At 39.5% G+C, this 13279-nt stretch overlaps 1 protein-coding gene across 1 annotated transcript; it reads right to left on the bottom strand.

Annotated features, from left to right (window-relative positions):
- Positions 1-730: 730 nt before the first annotated feature.
- LOC139736189 (glycine amidinotransferase, mitochondrial-like) lies at positions 731-9954 on the bottom strand. Its single transcript, XM_071646923.1, has 7 exons — positions 9889-9954; positions 5787-6056; positions 4487-4682; positions 3377-3567; positions 2597-2734; positions 1754-1982; positions 731-957 (listed from the first exon to the last, which is right to left on the bottom strand). The coding sequence occupies exons 1-7, from the start codon at positions 9952-9954 to the stop codon at positions 731-733; spliced, it is 1317 nt and encodes a 438-aa protein (XP_071503024.1).
- Between the last annotated feature and the right edge of the window lie 3325 nt (positions 9955-13279).

Below are 13279 nucleotides of genomic sequence, written 5' to 3'. Positions count from 1 at the left end.
ATTTAAATTCGTCATATAATAAGTCGATTTTGTTCTTTATTCACTAAGTTCTATGTTTACGATGTATCAACGTGGACACAATAGACATTTGGATGTTGCATGCATGCAAACACAAACGGACGTTCAATTCACTGTGAAATCTTTTGTGTGCTTTTTTTTATATCTTTGTCTTTGTTTTCCTTGATTTCATGTACAGTAATTCTTCCCTGTACATTCTCTTCTAAAAAAGTCAGAGAACTACCTTCGTGTAAAGAGTATGCAAATAAATTGGAACGTATAGAAATCCAATCAACAATAAATCTAAGGGGGAGTAATCAAAACACCATTTTCACAAGAGATCAAATTTCCACCAAGATTTGACATGAAAAGGAGAATATTTCTTTGCCTAATGAGCGTAACAACACAATGGCAAAGTATTGACATGAATAAGCGTTCCCCCCAAACGCCTCCCCATTTAGATGTTCTACTTGATACAAACCACACATTCCTAATTTGATTGCAGCTACATCGTATATTAAACATGCACCCTCATAAACGAATCTGATTGGTCGCAAAGACGGATATATCACGAATGCAGGAACTGTAATTACTTTTAACGTCACATTGGTTGCTCGAAACGTTTAGTTGACCGGGAAATCCTTTAGTGGCATTGAACTGCATTTGAACACAAAGACACTACACAGTGTATCTACAATTATAAGCGTGTTTTGGGGGTGTATAGCTATAGGCCCTACAGATAGGACTGAAGCGATCCCCTGCGACGGATGTCGCAGGTCCAGCAGTGGAAGCCGCCACCGAGTGAATTGGCGTACTTGAGGGAGACCTTGACGCACTCGATGCCCAGGGACTCAAACATTTTGATGATGGGGACCTCGTTGCGGTCGACGACCACGCGCTTGGGGTCCAGCATCAGAACATTCATCGATAGCCACTTGGACGACAACCAGAGAGGGTGAGCTGTGAATTGAATAAAGTATGCAGAGATACGAACATAAATGAAAATGGAAAATGCGAATTCACTTAGATTTTATTAAAACCCTGTTATAACAACCTTGACTAATATTCTCCCCGGTGAGAATATCCACTCTTAGGCATGTAATTAAATGGAGGTACTTGCAGAAGATCAATTAGGCAAATCGAATACAAAAATTTTTTACTTATGACATTTATTCATTCATAGAGGTTAAAGTCCTGTCAAGACTTAACGGGTCAGAATTATTTTTGTTACAATAGGTTTTCCCAACCAACTCTCGTGAAAAACTGTATCTGATTAAACAATGTTATCATTCTGAGGTGAGCAAATTTGACAATCGACGAAATCAGCACTCAAGTAGCTAATTAGTCCATTTAGTTTAAATCTATCAGCATGTGATATTGTGATGTTTTCTCATAATCGTGTGAAAAGCGCGTTCAAATTATGAATGAACGTAAAATGCATTAAAATTTGCACCAGCATCGACTAAATGTCAGGGAATATAAATTCATGAATAGACAAGCATTCATAGCACATGACCAGCGTTTTTCGTTACTCCTTTTGTTGTTGTACCCTTCATCTTTTTGGATAGATTATGCAAATTTTATTTACCTTTAAGATATAATACTGCCGTAAATTACTCTGAAACTGCTAACTAATGCTACAACTTACAATGCCACTTTGCTACTTCCAGTAAATTACTTTCAATGCTGAATTCACATGTAAAATGACTGAAAGTTTCATCAGTATCATCATCCAGCATACTAGCGTACAACTCACAGTCTGGCATGACAGGTTTTGGCGGCTGAACTATCGTCCAACCAGCTTTCTTGAACATGTCGATCTGGTGGCAAGGTCTTTCGGGATTGCACAGCACCAGACCAGGCCCGATTATGTTGAAGGTGGCGTCGATGTGCATCGGGTTGGGGTCGTCGAAAGAGAGAACGTGGAGGCGGTAGCGGTTGCCCAGATGCCGTTTCATCCACTCGATACCAAACATATTTGTGACCTTTAGCGCGGGGTTAATATAGTGGGAGAACATGTGCTCCAGTTCAGTACAGGTCAGCAGCAGTATCGCAGTTTTTTTCTTAACGAAAAGTGGATACTGATGTAAACATGCTGGAATCATGTAGTCAGATATCTCCTGTTGTTTTTTTTGTTCTCTCCTTCTTTTGATTTTGTCGCACAAAAGAAAAAAGGTATGTTTAGCTCTTTGTCGGAAACCGGAAGGTGTATGTAAGTAGTTTTAGGTTTGTGTTTCGTCTTTTGTCTATATATGAAGCAGTTACAACTTCTTAGCGATGAATTTGCTTTGCAGCAATCGCTGCATTTCGAGCCATCCGAGAGTGCCAAAGCCAATGTAAGACCATAACAAACATGAGAAAATCGAGTTTAGAACGCAATCGTGGTAGCTAGCATTAGTTGAGATATTTCTATGTGGCATCCGAAGGTAGGCAGGATAGGTATCTCCACGACAGAGATTGTCATTTGGTGTCTTTTCCATTTTGAATCAATTAGAAGAAACTATAAATTTTGATGGAGGTGACAACAGCGTATCAGAAATGTTCGTTGCATTGCTTGTTAAAAGAAATACCAAAAATTAGAATGTTGACTTATTCTTACCTGGCTTCTTTGGACGAATATGTCTCGTCCGGCTCTCATGAAGTCTGCGGCGTCAAAACAGGGCTCGTACTCGGTTGTAACGAATCGACCTTCGGCCGCAAGTTGATGGCGATCTACCGTGTTGCCCATTGGGTACTCCTGTGAGGAAAAAAAAATGTTTAGCATTTTGACGCATTGAAATAGGTAGTGTGGAAGCACTGCAGTAAGAATGGGGCTGGGTAGAGTGTGTCTGGAATAGACATAGGAGAGATTACATATTGGTTAAAATTGTGATATGTTACATTTACAAAGTGATTTAGGCACACAATCAGAACGTCAAACTTCCACACTTTAACATTTCAAAGCAACAACCTGTATGCAGATATCTACCATTGGTCTTCCTTAAAAGAATATAACTCTTGATTCTAACGCCTTCAGAACGGTCACTGCAATCCTATGTCATTTACAGAATTATGCGTAAATTCCAGTATCATTCGCGCTTTTCATAATCCGTTTGTATCAGCGTCAACGGAATGAATATCATGCATTGTGTCAAGAGTACTTCATGACACTTGACCAATTCGTTTTTGAAATAGTCAAGTAGCAAGATGGTGATATTATGACCACAATATTTCTTGATTCTTGTAATGTCCCTATCGCGAATGGTATGCCTCCGCCATAACATAATGCCTCCGGCGACACTTCGTAGCGAATGGTACGAAAAAATGCAGTTGTGCTCAATACAACGAACAACGAAAAGATATATATAACCAGCACAACACCGAAGTTAATCATTTTCACCTGGTCGTACAACTCGTCGCTCATCAGCGGCTTTGGCGGCGTTGTCCACTTGGCACCCTGTTTGAAGTACTCCCTCACCAGTGACCTGTAGGCCCGGTACTCAAAGAAGCGTGATCGCCATGCCATGGGGCATTCGATGATCTCATCGCCGAGCACCAGGAGGATGTCACGGGGCATCGCAGCGTACATACCTGATGGGTATTATCATAGCATTTATGCTGTTCAGGTTTCTATGGGTTTCTCATAAAACACGAACGAAACGCAAGTCGTGCCGTCTTGGCAATTTAGGGTGGAGGTAATGACAGAACGAGTCGTAGAATGGCGGGGTAGGAGAGGGAAGAGGTATCTAACTTTCTTGTTGCCTTTTTTCAGACAAACGTTGACATCTAGTATCTTACTTTCAAGTCAATCATTATAATAAGTACCCTAACATCATTCAATATTATCATCAAGAGGTATTTTTTTTTGACTTGTTTATAACATCCATGGAAACATGTATATCAGCTTGACAAGAGCCTCAAACTTTTGCATCAATATTCACCTGTATTTCTATAAGATACAACTGCAGATTTTATGACCTCAGAAAAAAATCAATCTCCTTGCCGCTTTTGCGTAAATTAAAAAAATATAAAATTCAATTGCCATCTGCATACCAAGAAATACTTTTGACCACTGACTTTTCTTCCAACTACCCTCCTAATTAAAATCTGTGCAGGCTAATAAATTGTACCAACTTTGACCGATTGAATAATATTTCTTTGGCTCCAACTTTGAGCACTCTAAACGAAAAGGGTAACCCCTGAATGCTTGTATTCACATCACTCTGCTAGATTCTGAGTGAGGTTCTTGGAGTCGAGTTGTCTCCTTGACACTGCCCTGCCATTCTCTCCTCTCCCACCTGCATATCGACCCCAAGGGCCAGTCATGGGTTACTTTTTTAACATCCGGTCATCTACTATCGCATTCAGACATTTCAGTTTTTACGGAAACACAATTCGAGTGGGATGAAACTATTCCATACCCAAAACGTCTGCGTCATCCTCGGTGGAACAAACAGAAAATATAGAACAATAAATCATGTCGCAAACTGGGAGCAACACAAGGCCGAACCTGTAGAACGAAAGTCAGGAGTGGCGTATTCCTCTTGGTAGTTGCAAATGTCGGGACGACGAACTGTGATGCCCTCATGTTCCAGAATGTTGACGAACTCTTCGATTTCCTCCTCGGCTGCCTTCATGTGCTCCAGCGGGAAAGACTGTCCGCCATATTTGCTGAAAAATTCCCAACACTTGCTACTTGTGTTTGCCTGTAAAAAAGGAGAGAAGCAAAATGCTGGTTAGGCAGTATGTGTTCGATTTGGCACGACAAGAGAGTGGAAGCACAACAGAAAAGATAAGACAAAATCTCATGAAGTGGCAAATCGAAAAAGTAACACCCTTTACGAGACCAGTGGGTCTACTGTTCCCCTGAGCATGTCATTTCGCCTTTATGACACTCCACCTTATACGCACCACCCTCCTAAGGGACGCTTTGGGCACCACCATCAATATGCAAATCATAATCCCCTCTCCCATTTATGATTCCTTCCAAGTTAGATCAAGGAGGCACTGATTACCTCCTTGGTTAGATCGAAGTCCAGCCACCTCTTTTTCAGAGAAGATGAAAACGTCAAGCATTCTGCAAGATTATAAAGGTCCTGCCTAAGGACATCGCCACCATTTATAAAAAAATGTGATTCCCCCCCCCCTCCCCCTTGGTGATACTAGATCGGTTTGGTCTAAGTCTAGCCATGTTTTAAAGAAGGTGAATGTGTCAAAACATTATGACAATTAGCTAATTTGGGGTATTTGGGGTTGCCCTGCGAACATCGTCACTATCTTTAGGGCATATAAGCTATACCCCCTTGCCCCCCCCCCCCCCCCACTCACCATGGCTGGTTCAGGCCAATTCTTGGTCAAAATCCAGATATCAATTTTGAAAGAGGAGATGAAAATGTGACCGAAATTTACTCACGACGGACGTCGGACAGTAAACGATTGTAATAGCTCATTTGAGCCATTTGGCTCAGGTGAGCTTAAAAACATCGGTAGAAGATGAAAATGAAGGATAATGAATGAATGAGACTGGCGAGTGGAATAGCATTCACCTCACATGCGGCATGATAATAAAATGCATCTTTACACAATAACATAAGACGACAACCAGATAAACGTGTAAGCATTGAAACTTGCCGTGCAATTTATACGGTTGCATTTCTCGTCAATTTGTTCTACAAAAATAACTCCTTCTGCCCAGGTAGGTCTTTCAGGCCAACAACAGTTGATATTGCACCTTACAATACATGAATTAATGAAAATGAAGTGCGATTCCTTGAACCCTTCAATTGTAAAATTTAATAATCTCTGCTCACTTTGACCTCGGCAGTAAATTGCGGCACCGTTGCCCCTTCGACTCGGCCAACGATCACCTCTTCCAGCGGGTCCCACTCGTTGTTGGACCATACTGGGCTCTTCGCCGCTGATTTTGCCGCTTTCTTCCCAAACGGCAACGTAGAATCGTTCATTTCCTGCTCAGCCGATTCCACTGCGGTTACGTTACGATCAGCAACCGGATGCGCTGAAGACGACATTACACTGTACGTGGTTTGAAAACTCCTAGAGAGTAAACCAGCACAGCGCATCTGTGGGGACAAAGTAAATCGCCGAACAGACAGTAACAACCCATGGGAAATTGTACGACAAAGGAGGTCCCGGGTGAATGTCTTCACAAACGGATTGCAACAGCGGCCAAAGTTAACAGATACGACGTATAGATTAAAGTATGCCAGGTTATTTCCTACGTCAAGTGTTATTTGCTTTATACAACACAATGTTTTCATAACGGGGTACGGATGGAACATTAAAAGCTTTGAGAAAAAAGATAACTTCTTTTTTTTTTTCAAAAGCACACTACAAAAAGAAACACAACATATATATATACATATATATATATAAGGGGAAATGCTTACTAAAAGTTTTAGATAGAATGTCTGCACTTCTGCATTTCATGGCGTTCACAGTTCATATATAGCGAGACTCATATACATATAGTATATATATATATATATATATATATATATATATATACATACAAATATATATATATATATATATATATACATAAGAGAGAGAGAGAGAGAGAGAGAGAGAATAAAACCACAGAAAGAAATAAAAAGACGTGAAATCACATGTAGTGGGTTGAATATAGAAGATTTCTATATGCTTTCAGATATTTTCGACTTTCTTTTTTAATGCCTGAAATTTGCAATACTGCATTATGTATTTGCAACCAGCCGTACAAATGGGGCTGTGCAACGCACTTTTTAAGCCTATAAGTGTTACCAGATGTTGATCTGGATAACTGCAGATAAAAACCACCGAGTTGTGCATATCATATCTTTTTTATCAAGAACAGCAAAATAAAAAAAAAGGTTTAAAAAAAAACAAATAGATTAAGACTAATAGAAAGCAGGAAATAAGCATATGAAGAAACCCTTGTAAGATCAACGCACTTTTTAAGCCTACAAGTGTTACCAAAGTCCCATTGCATAAAAGATGTTAGGATGGCAACTCTTGCTGGAATAGTAACTTCCAATAGCAACAGCCAATCACGAAGCTGGATTTTTGTCGTTGTCATGACAATTGCCATTCCAGCAAGAGTTGCTATCATATCAACTTTTTATGAAACGGGTCCCAGATGTTGATTTGGATAACTGCAGATATATTATATTATACATTGTAGATACCTTTATAGATGAGGAATATAAGCTGATCATGGCAATATTTAGGATAGCCCCCTTGGGTTTCTAGAGGGGTGAAAGTTTGGAGGCTGAACAAACAAGGGGGAGGGGAAGAAATTAAATCACATTTCCATCTTCTTCAGAACCAATGGGCAGATTTCAACCAAATTGCTAGGAATCATCCTTTCGGTAGAAGCACCCATGTTCTTTGTATGTGTGTGTGGGGGGGGGGGGGGGGTTCTCCTAGCAAAAGGGAGAAGGGGCCTTAATTTACAGGGAAATTGCGTCAAGTGTACATGTATTGACTGCGATACTCGGGTTAGCGGCTAGCCCCCGGACCTTTTGTTGAAATATGATGGTTAGTGTGTTGCCATGGTAACAGTATATCATCGCAACAAACTATGACAAAATTTTGCAGATCAAATTACTTCCTTAATTTTTGCCAAATGCTCACAATAGTTGGCACGCACTTTGGTCTTGGAGTGAAGACGTACAAGACACATTCGTTAAAGGATGGGTACTGCGTTGTCATGGTAATGACGTATAGCAATAAATCAGAGAAAATGCAAAATTCGTTTTTGTTTCTCACATAAGGCCGTCGTACGCGTACTACAGGGTAGGTATAAATTATCTTCTGTGATATTTCTGTATAGTTGGTGTAGAATGAAGCCTCGACTGGCTTGTTAAAGGGGAACTGCTAGTGTGTAATCGGCCAGTAAAGGGGGGGGGGGGGGGGTAATAATCCGTTCCTGAGATAAAAACTCCGGATTTCTTTCTTTTTTATTTAGGGTGCATTGGTAGGAGATTATGCATTCCAGGAGTAAGAATTAAGGTGATCAATAATTGTTCCAGGCAAGACTAGTGTTCGCGCTACATTTGTAGTAATTTTTTGAAGGGGGGGGGGGGGGCATTTTTCTGGTAAAGATAATGTCAATGTATTGAGTCCCTGTGCTGCCATGGCACTTTCATATGTCTGGGTCATGGGTGGCGATACAGAGGGGCATGGGGTGACCGCCCCCTATGACTTTTAGATCACCTGAACCGGGGGCCTATACGTGAGCTAATGCCATCCGTTTCCATCCGTCGTGCGTCGTGCATAAATGTTCATCTTCTTATCTAAAAACCGTTGCTAGTCCCGACTAAGCCCCATCAGATAAAACAACCAGAATCAAAATCCACCGTTTAATGAAGGAGATGTATCATTTCCATTAATTTCTGATTTTTTTTCATACATTTGCATAAATTTGCATAACTAATGAATTTCAGAATTCGATGTTGAAGTTTCGTAGTCCCAACCAAGCCATCAGATAAAATAACGAAAATCAAAATCCATTTTAAAAAGTCGAAGAAGCATTTTTGTGAGTTTCTAAAAAAAGTTTATAAATTTTTATAAATTTGCATAATTAATGAATTTCAGAATTCTGTGTTGAACTCTGGTTCTCCCAATCAAGGCCGATCAGATAAAACAAGCAGAATCAAAATGCACTGTTAAATGTAGAAGTAACATTTTTGGTTTAAAAAAACTGAAAAATTGCATACATAGGAGGTTGCATAAATTTGCATAATTAATGATTTGCAGAATTCTGTGTTGAGGTTTGGTAGTCCCATCCAAGCCCCATCACATTAAAACAAGCAGAATAAAGATCCACTGTAAAATGTAGAAGTAGCATTTTCGGTTACTTTTGAGGAAAAATGCATAAATTTGCATAATCTATAAATTTCAGAATTCTTTACTGTATTGAACTTTGGTAGTCCCAACCAAGCCCTCTCAGATAAAACAAGCAGAATAAAAACCCACTGTTGAATGTAGGAGAAGTAACATTTTCGTTAATTTCAGTTCTGGAAAAAAAATCGCATAAATTTGCATAATTAAAGAATTCAGAATTCTGTGTTGAAGTTTCAAAGCCCTTAAGCCTTACCTATATCTCCATAAGTCAGAGCAATCAGAACCAGAAATGACAGAGAGGAAGCAAATCTTATCATTTCAAGCACACATACATGTACACACACGCACACACACCAACACGCCGTTTCATAGTCCCCTTGGGCTACCGAACTCATTCGGTGGGGACAAAAACCAACTGCACTTACAAAATTAAATGTGTTTTTATAATGATTGTGGAGGAGCAGAACGTTACCAAAATGTGCCTTTAATGTCCTGCCCATTTTGGCAAATTAACCAAAATGTGCAGGTACCAAAATGTGCCGTAACATGTTAAGGCACATTTTGGTAATTTACCAAAATATGCAATTTACCAAAATGTGCCGTAACACACCCCCCCCCCCCCCCCACCTTGCAATATACGTGTATGTGACTAGCGAGATTTTGGTTGAATGTAACTTACAAGATTTTGGTTGATTGTGCCTTGCAATGATACTATTTACTATATTTCGACCTGTATCAAACATTGATACTCGGTGCTGTCGCTTACAATGCTGCCCGAGTTTATTGTGATGCCGCATAAACACCCGACTTCACACAAAAGGAAATATCAAATGGAATATAGACGGTTTCTAAGCAATTCAAAAATTACGACAGAAGTCCTGCATTACGTAGCAAGGTTTGCTGTCATCTTTCACGTACAACTGTACTAGTATAAACTCAACGTCTTAGGACATGTCGTACTAGATGTCCATGACTCGCTTCGGAGAAAATATGTATAATTTACTATACTAGTAAAGGACGGAAAACAGATTGTCGGTTGGATAAATTTTAGCGTGTACCGGTACTCACGTGCGCTCTAAGACGAACAGCTTCTCGCCCCCTGCATCCTCCGCGAAATAATCTGACACCGATCATGACGTAGACTAGTGATGTCTAAGAAAATACCTGTTGATGCAAACGCGTGAGAAAGATGTGTTTCAGCATTCGAATGAGAGTGAAATTTCCCCCTTGATTAAATTATCATTCATGATAGAGCGATGAGGGATGACTGAAATTGGACCAGGCCTTCTATCAATAACATTTTTCCATTCTAATGTGGCAAATGTTTTTGCTAAATAATGGGAATCAATGATACATCATTGATTCCCATTATTTAACGGCAGTACAGAATAACGGCAGAATAACGGCTCAGTAAAGAGTAGTGCGTATTCTAGTTTATGGCTTGGGTTAGAGCCTACTACTAGCTAGGGCCTAGCCCTAACGTTAGGCCTATGGGCCCTAACGTTAGGCCTATGGGCCCTAACTAACCCCGTTGCGGGGCGCGCTGCTACCGACACGTAACGTGTTACGTGTTGGGGTCGCTGTTGCGGTAAAGGCTAACGTTAGGGCTAGGGTAGCCTAGGCCCTACTTTACTTACCGGTGCTCAACTGTCTTAACTTCCTTTTCATGACTTATTCTGTTAGACTTCTTATCCATAAACTTACCAACAAATCATGTGAAACGTAGACGCAGAAGCTACCAAGGGAAAAGGCCAGGCCGTAATACAGAAAAAAAAAATGCACAACAATCGGAGTCGTGTTTATTGTGTAGCCGTAGGTCTAACGTTAGGACTCGACTCTAACGCGTACCACGCGTAAAATACAGTAAATATGTACTACTAGAGAGCGAAATTACACCAAAGATCGTACACAGCTAGCTGTACGTAAGCTGAGCTGTACACGTACATTCTTTGATTACACCGTACACGCCACACTGTAACACATCCACTCACCACGCACGCGTACGCACGGCCACGAGACTCGCTTCTCATTATAATCTCTTTGGTACTTACCTAGGCTTGTGCGTAAATCTACTACGCAGAAATGAAGTCGTCACGTCAAAAGCAAATATCGCAGCGCACGCTTTTAGCACACTTTCTAATCGTGCTGTAGAAAACCGTACACACGCACGCGAACGATCAGCCAGTAGCTAGATAGATCGGTGCGGCGGAGAAAAGTACTGTACATAATTATAAACACACGTGTACACTACGAACATGAACTTCAGTGGGTCCGGATCAAAGAGATTTTCCTCCTCCCCACCAGTCCACTGGGGAAAAGCTCTTTGGTTCGGGTGGACCGAACAGCCTTTCAATCGATTACTACTGTACTAGGAGTAACTTACGACAGGTCTGTGGACCCCTATGGACCTATCATTGCCGCCGACAGCCAGTCTGGATTTAATAAAAGCAAGACGTCGCCTTGAAAAACAAACAAACAAACAAACAAACTACCTAATCTATTTAATTATTTATTTATTCTAAATATCTATTCATTTATTTGCTCATGTTTAAAAATAGACAGGGTAGCCCATTCACATACAGTGGTCTTCCACAGGGTCCTGGAATAAACAATTATCAGACATAGAAATACTACAGCACAAATCATACAAACATAAAGCAAGAAAATACAAGTAAATTGCTTTCACCTGATAACGCTCAATGAAAAAAAAAATGATCAAACTTATGAATAACTGCAAATGAGTGAGTGTTAACTACAGGGCCGGTGTCACAGTCGATCCGTTCCGGGTTCCGGGGGAACCGATATACTGGTCGAATCCAGTCGATTAGTTCCGCAGAACGAATATACCGCACAATAGGCCGTACGCAGAAACGTTCCGCAACCGCCGATCCTATCCGGGTTGTGCGAGTAGGCCTCATTAAAAACAAAATAATATCTGTGTATTGTGGATGCTGATACCAAACCAAAAAAAATCTAAGAAAGCTATTTCTTCATTTTTTAAATGATATTAAGGACAAACCTATGTTTACGTTCTGATAATTTCCCTTTAAATGAATCATATTATAACCTCGTACAAGTAGCGAGAAGAAATGAATTACTGTAGGGCCTACAATGTATTAGCTAAATATCATGCACAAATACGTACGAGTTGATCATCTGGAGCCGTTGCGCAGACAGTGTACGATTAGCCTTTATTTATAGACAAAACTTCAAAGAACAGTTCAACGAAAGAGCATGATAATACTATAGTTATAGGTCCTACATTTATAAGAGACTGCTTGAAGTGGGAAGGAAGAGAGAGGGAGGTTTTGCTGGTAGGGTACAGCAAGGATAAACATGTTTTTTTTTCGGTGAGCTTTGTTCTGATAAGAAAATTATTGTTCAGCTGTACTTCAAAACAAAAAAAGAATGTTGGTCTAATACTAGTAGTCTGCAAACAAATTGTTAATGTGTATGCCGTGTATGCAGGGGACTAAAATGGAGCTATGCATTTGGATTTCATTTCATTTATCTATTTTATTCTCATTTTTCTTTCAAAAAAACATAACATAAAGTAAATCAAAAATGCAAACATAAGCAAGTATACATTACAAAGTATGACATTCAATGGTAATTAACAAACTAATAAAGATATGCACACATACTGGTATTACAAAGTTATGTTTGCAGGGTAAAAATGAGAACTAAGAGGTCCACTAAAAAGCGTTGGTTGTAGATTTTAGACCACTCTAAAATATCTTCAAAAATACTTATTATAATTACAAGTGCGTAATTATGCATAATGCAAAAAATAAGACAAAATGAAAGAAACAACAGAGACACAACAACGTGACATGACTAAACTGAGGGGAATATACGAATGAAAGGATTAGAGCAAAAACAAAATTAAAGGAAGGAGAGAGAGAATGCCTACACGCTGAACAGGATAAACGGAAGAGGAGATTTATCAACTGATTACTTAAATTGTCCACTCTGGAAATTCTTTATACATTGGATATCGCAACAAAATTTACATTCAATACATCACAGGTACACCACAATCAGACATGTCATAGAGTAAAAAATGAAACTCACTCACATTAACATACATTAACGTATGCACCAAAATAACAATACATTAACCCGACATTTACAACTACATGTATACAAAAACTATTGATATACAGCTGTATACGAATTGAATTGAATTGAATTGAATTTATTTATTTATGGATACATGGATTAAAATTTCTTTATTTTAAGCTGTTGAAGTAGAGCTATTATAACTCGAGATGAATAAAATTTTGCTTTGTTTACTTTTCTCCTTATTTTTCTCCTTCGCACTCTAAATCTCTTCTTTATTCTTTATTTTTAATTCTGTGTTGTTTTTTTCTCTCTTTGTTAGCCTACCGCTTTTACCCTTTTTACTTTTTATCTAAAAGATGCCATTTTGGGGTACATTAAGCCATATTTCTGTCTG

The sequence above is a fragment of the Diadema antillarum genome, unplaced genomic scaffold (assembly GCF_040938485.1).
Source record: "Diadema antillarum isolate AM-2024a unplaced genomic scaffold, OU_Dant_1.0 seq00000633_RagTag, whole genome shotgun sequence".
Lineage (NCBI taxonomy): Eukaryota > Metazoa > Echinodermata > Echinoidea > Diadematoida > Diadematidae > Diadema > Diadema antillarum.
Note: the sequence above shows the minus strand (reverse complement) of the source record. Positions and strands in the feature narration are given on the sequence as shown.

Bases quoted from the DNA above. Each gene is read 5' to 3' on its own strand.
- LOC139736189 (XM_071646923.1), bottom strand. From the start codon at position 9,954: ATGATCGGTGTCAGATTATTTCGCGGAGGATGCAGGGGGCGAGAAGCT. The intron at 4,683-5,786 runs GTGAGCAGAGAT...CCTTTTTTACAG, and splicing joins AATTTACTGCCGAGGTCAAA to GCAAACACAAGTAGCAAGTG. The intron at 1,983-2,596 runs GTAAGAATAAGT...CCCGCGCTAAAG, and splicing joins TATTCGTCCAAAGAAGCCAG to GTCACAAATATGTTTGGTAT.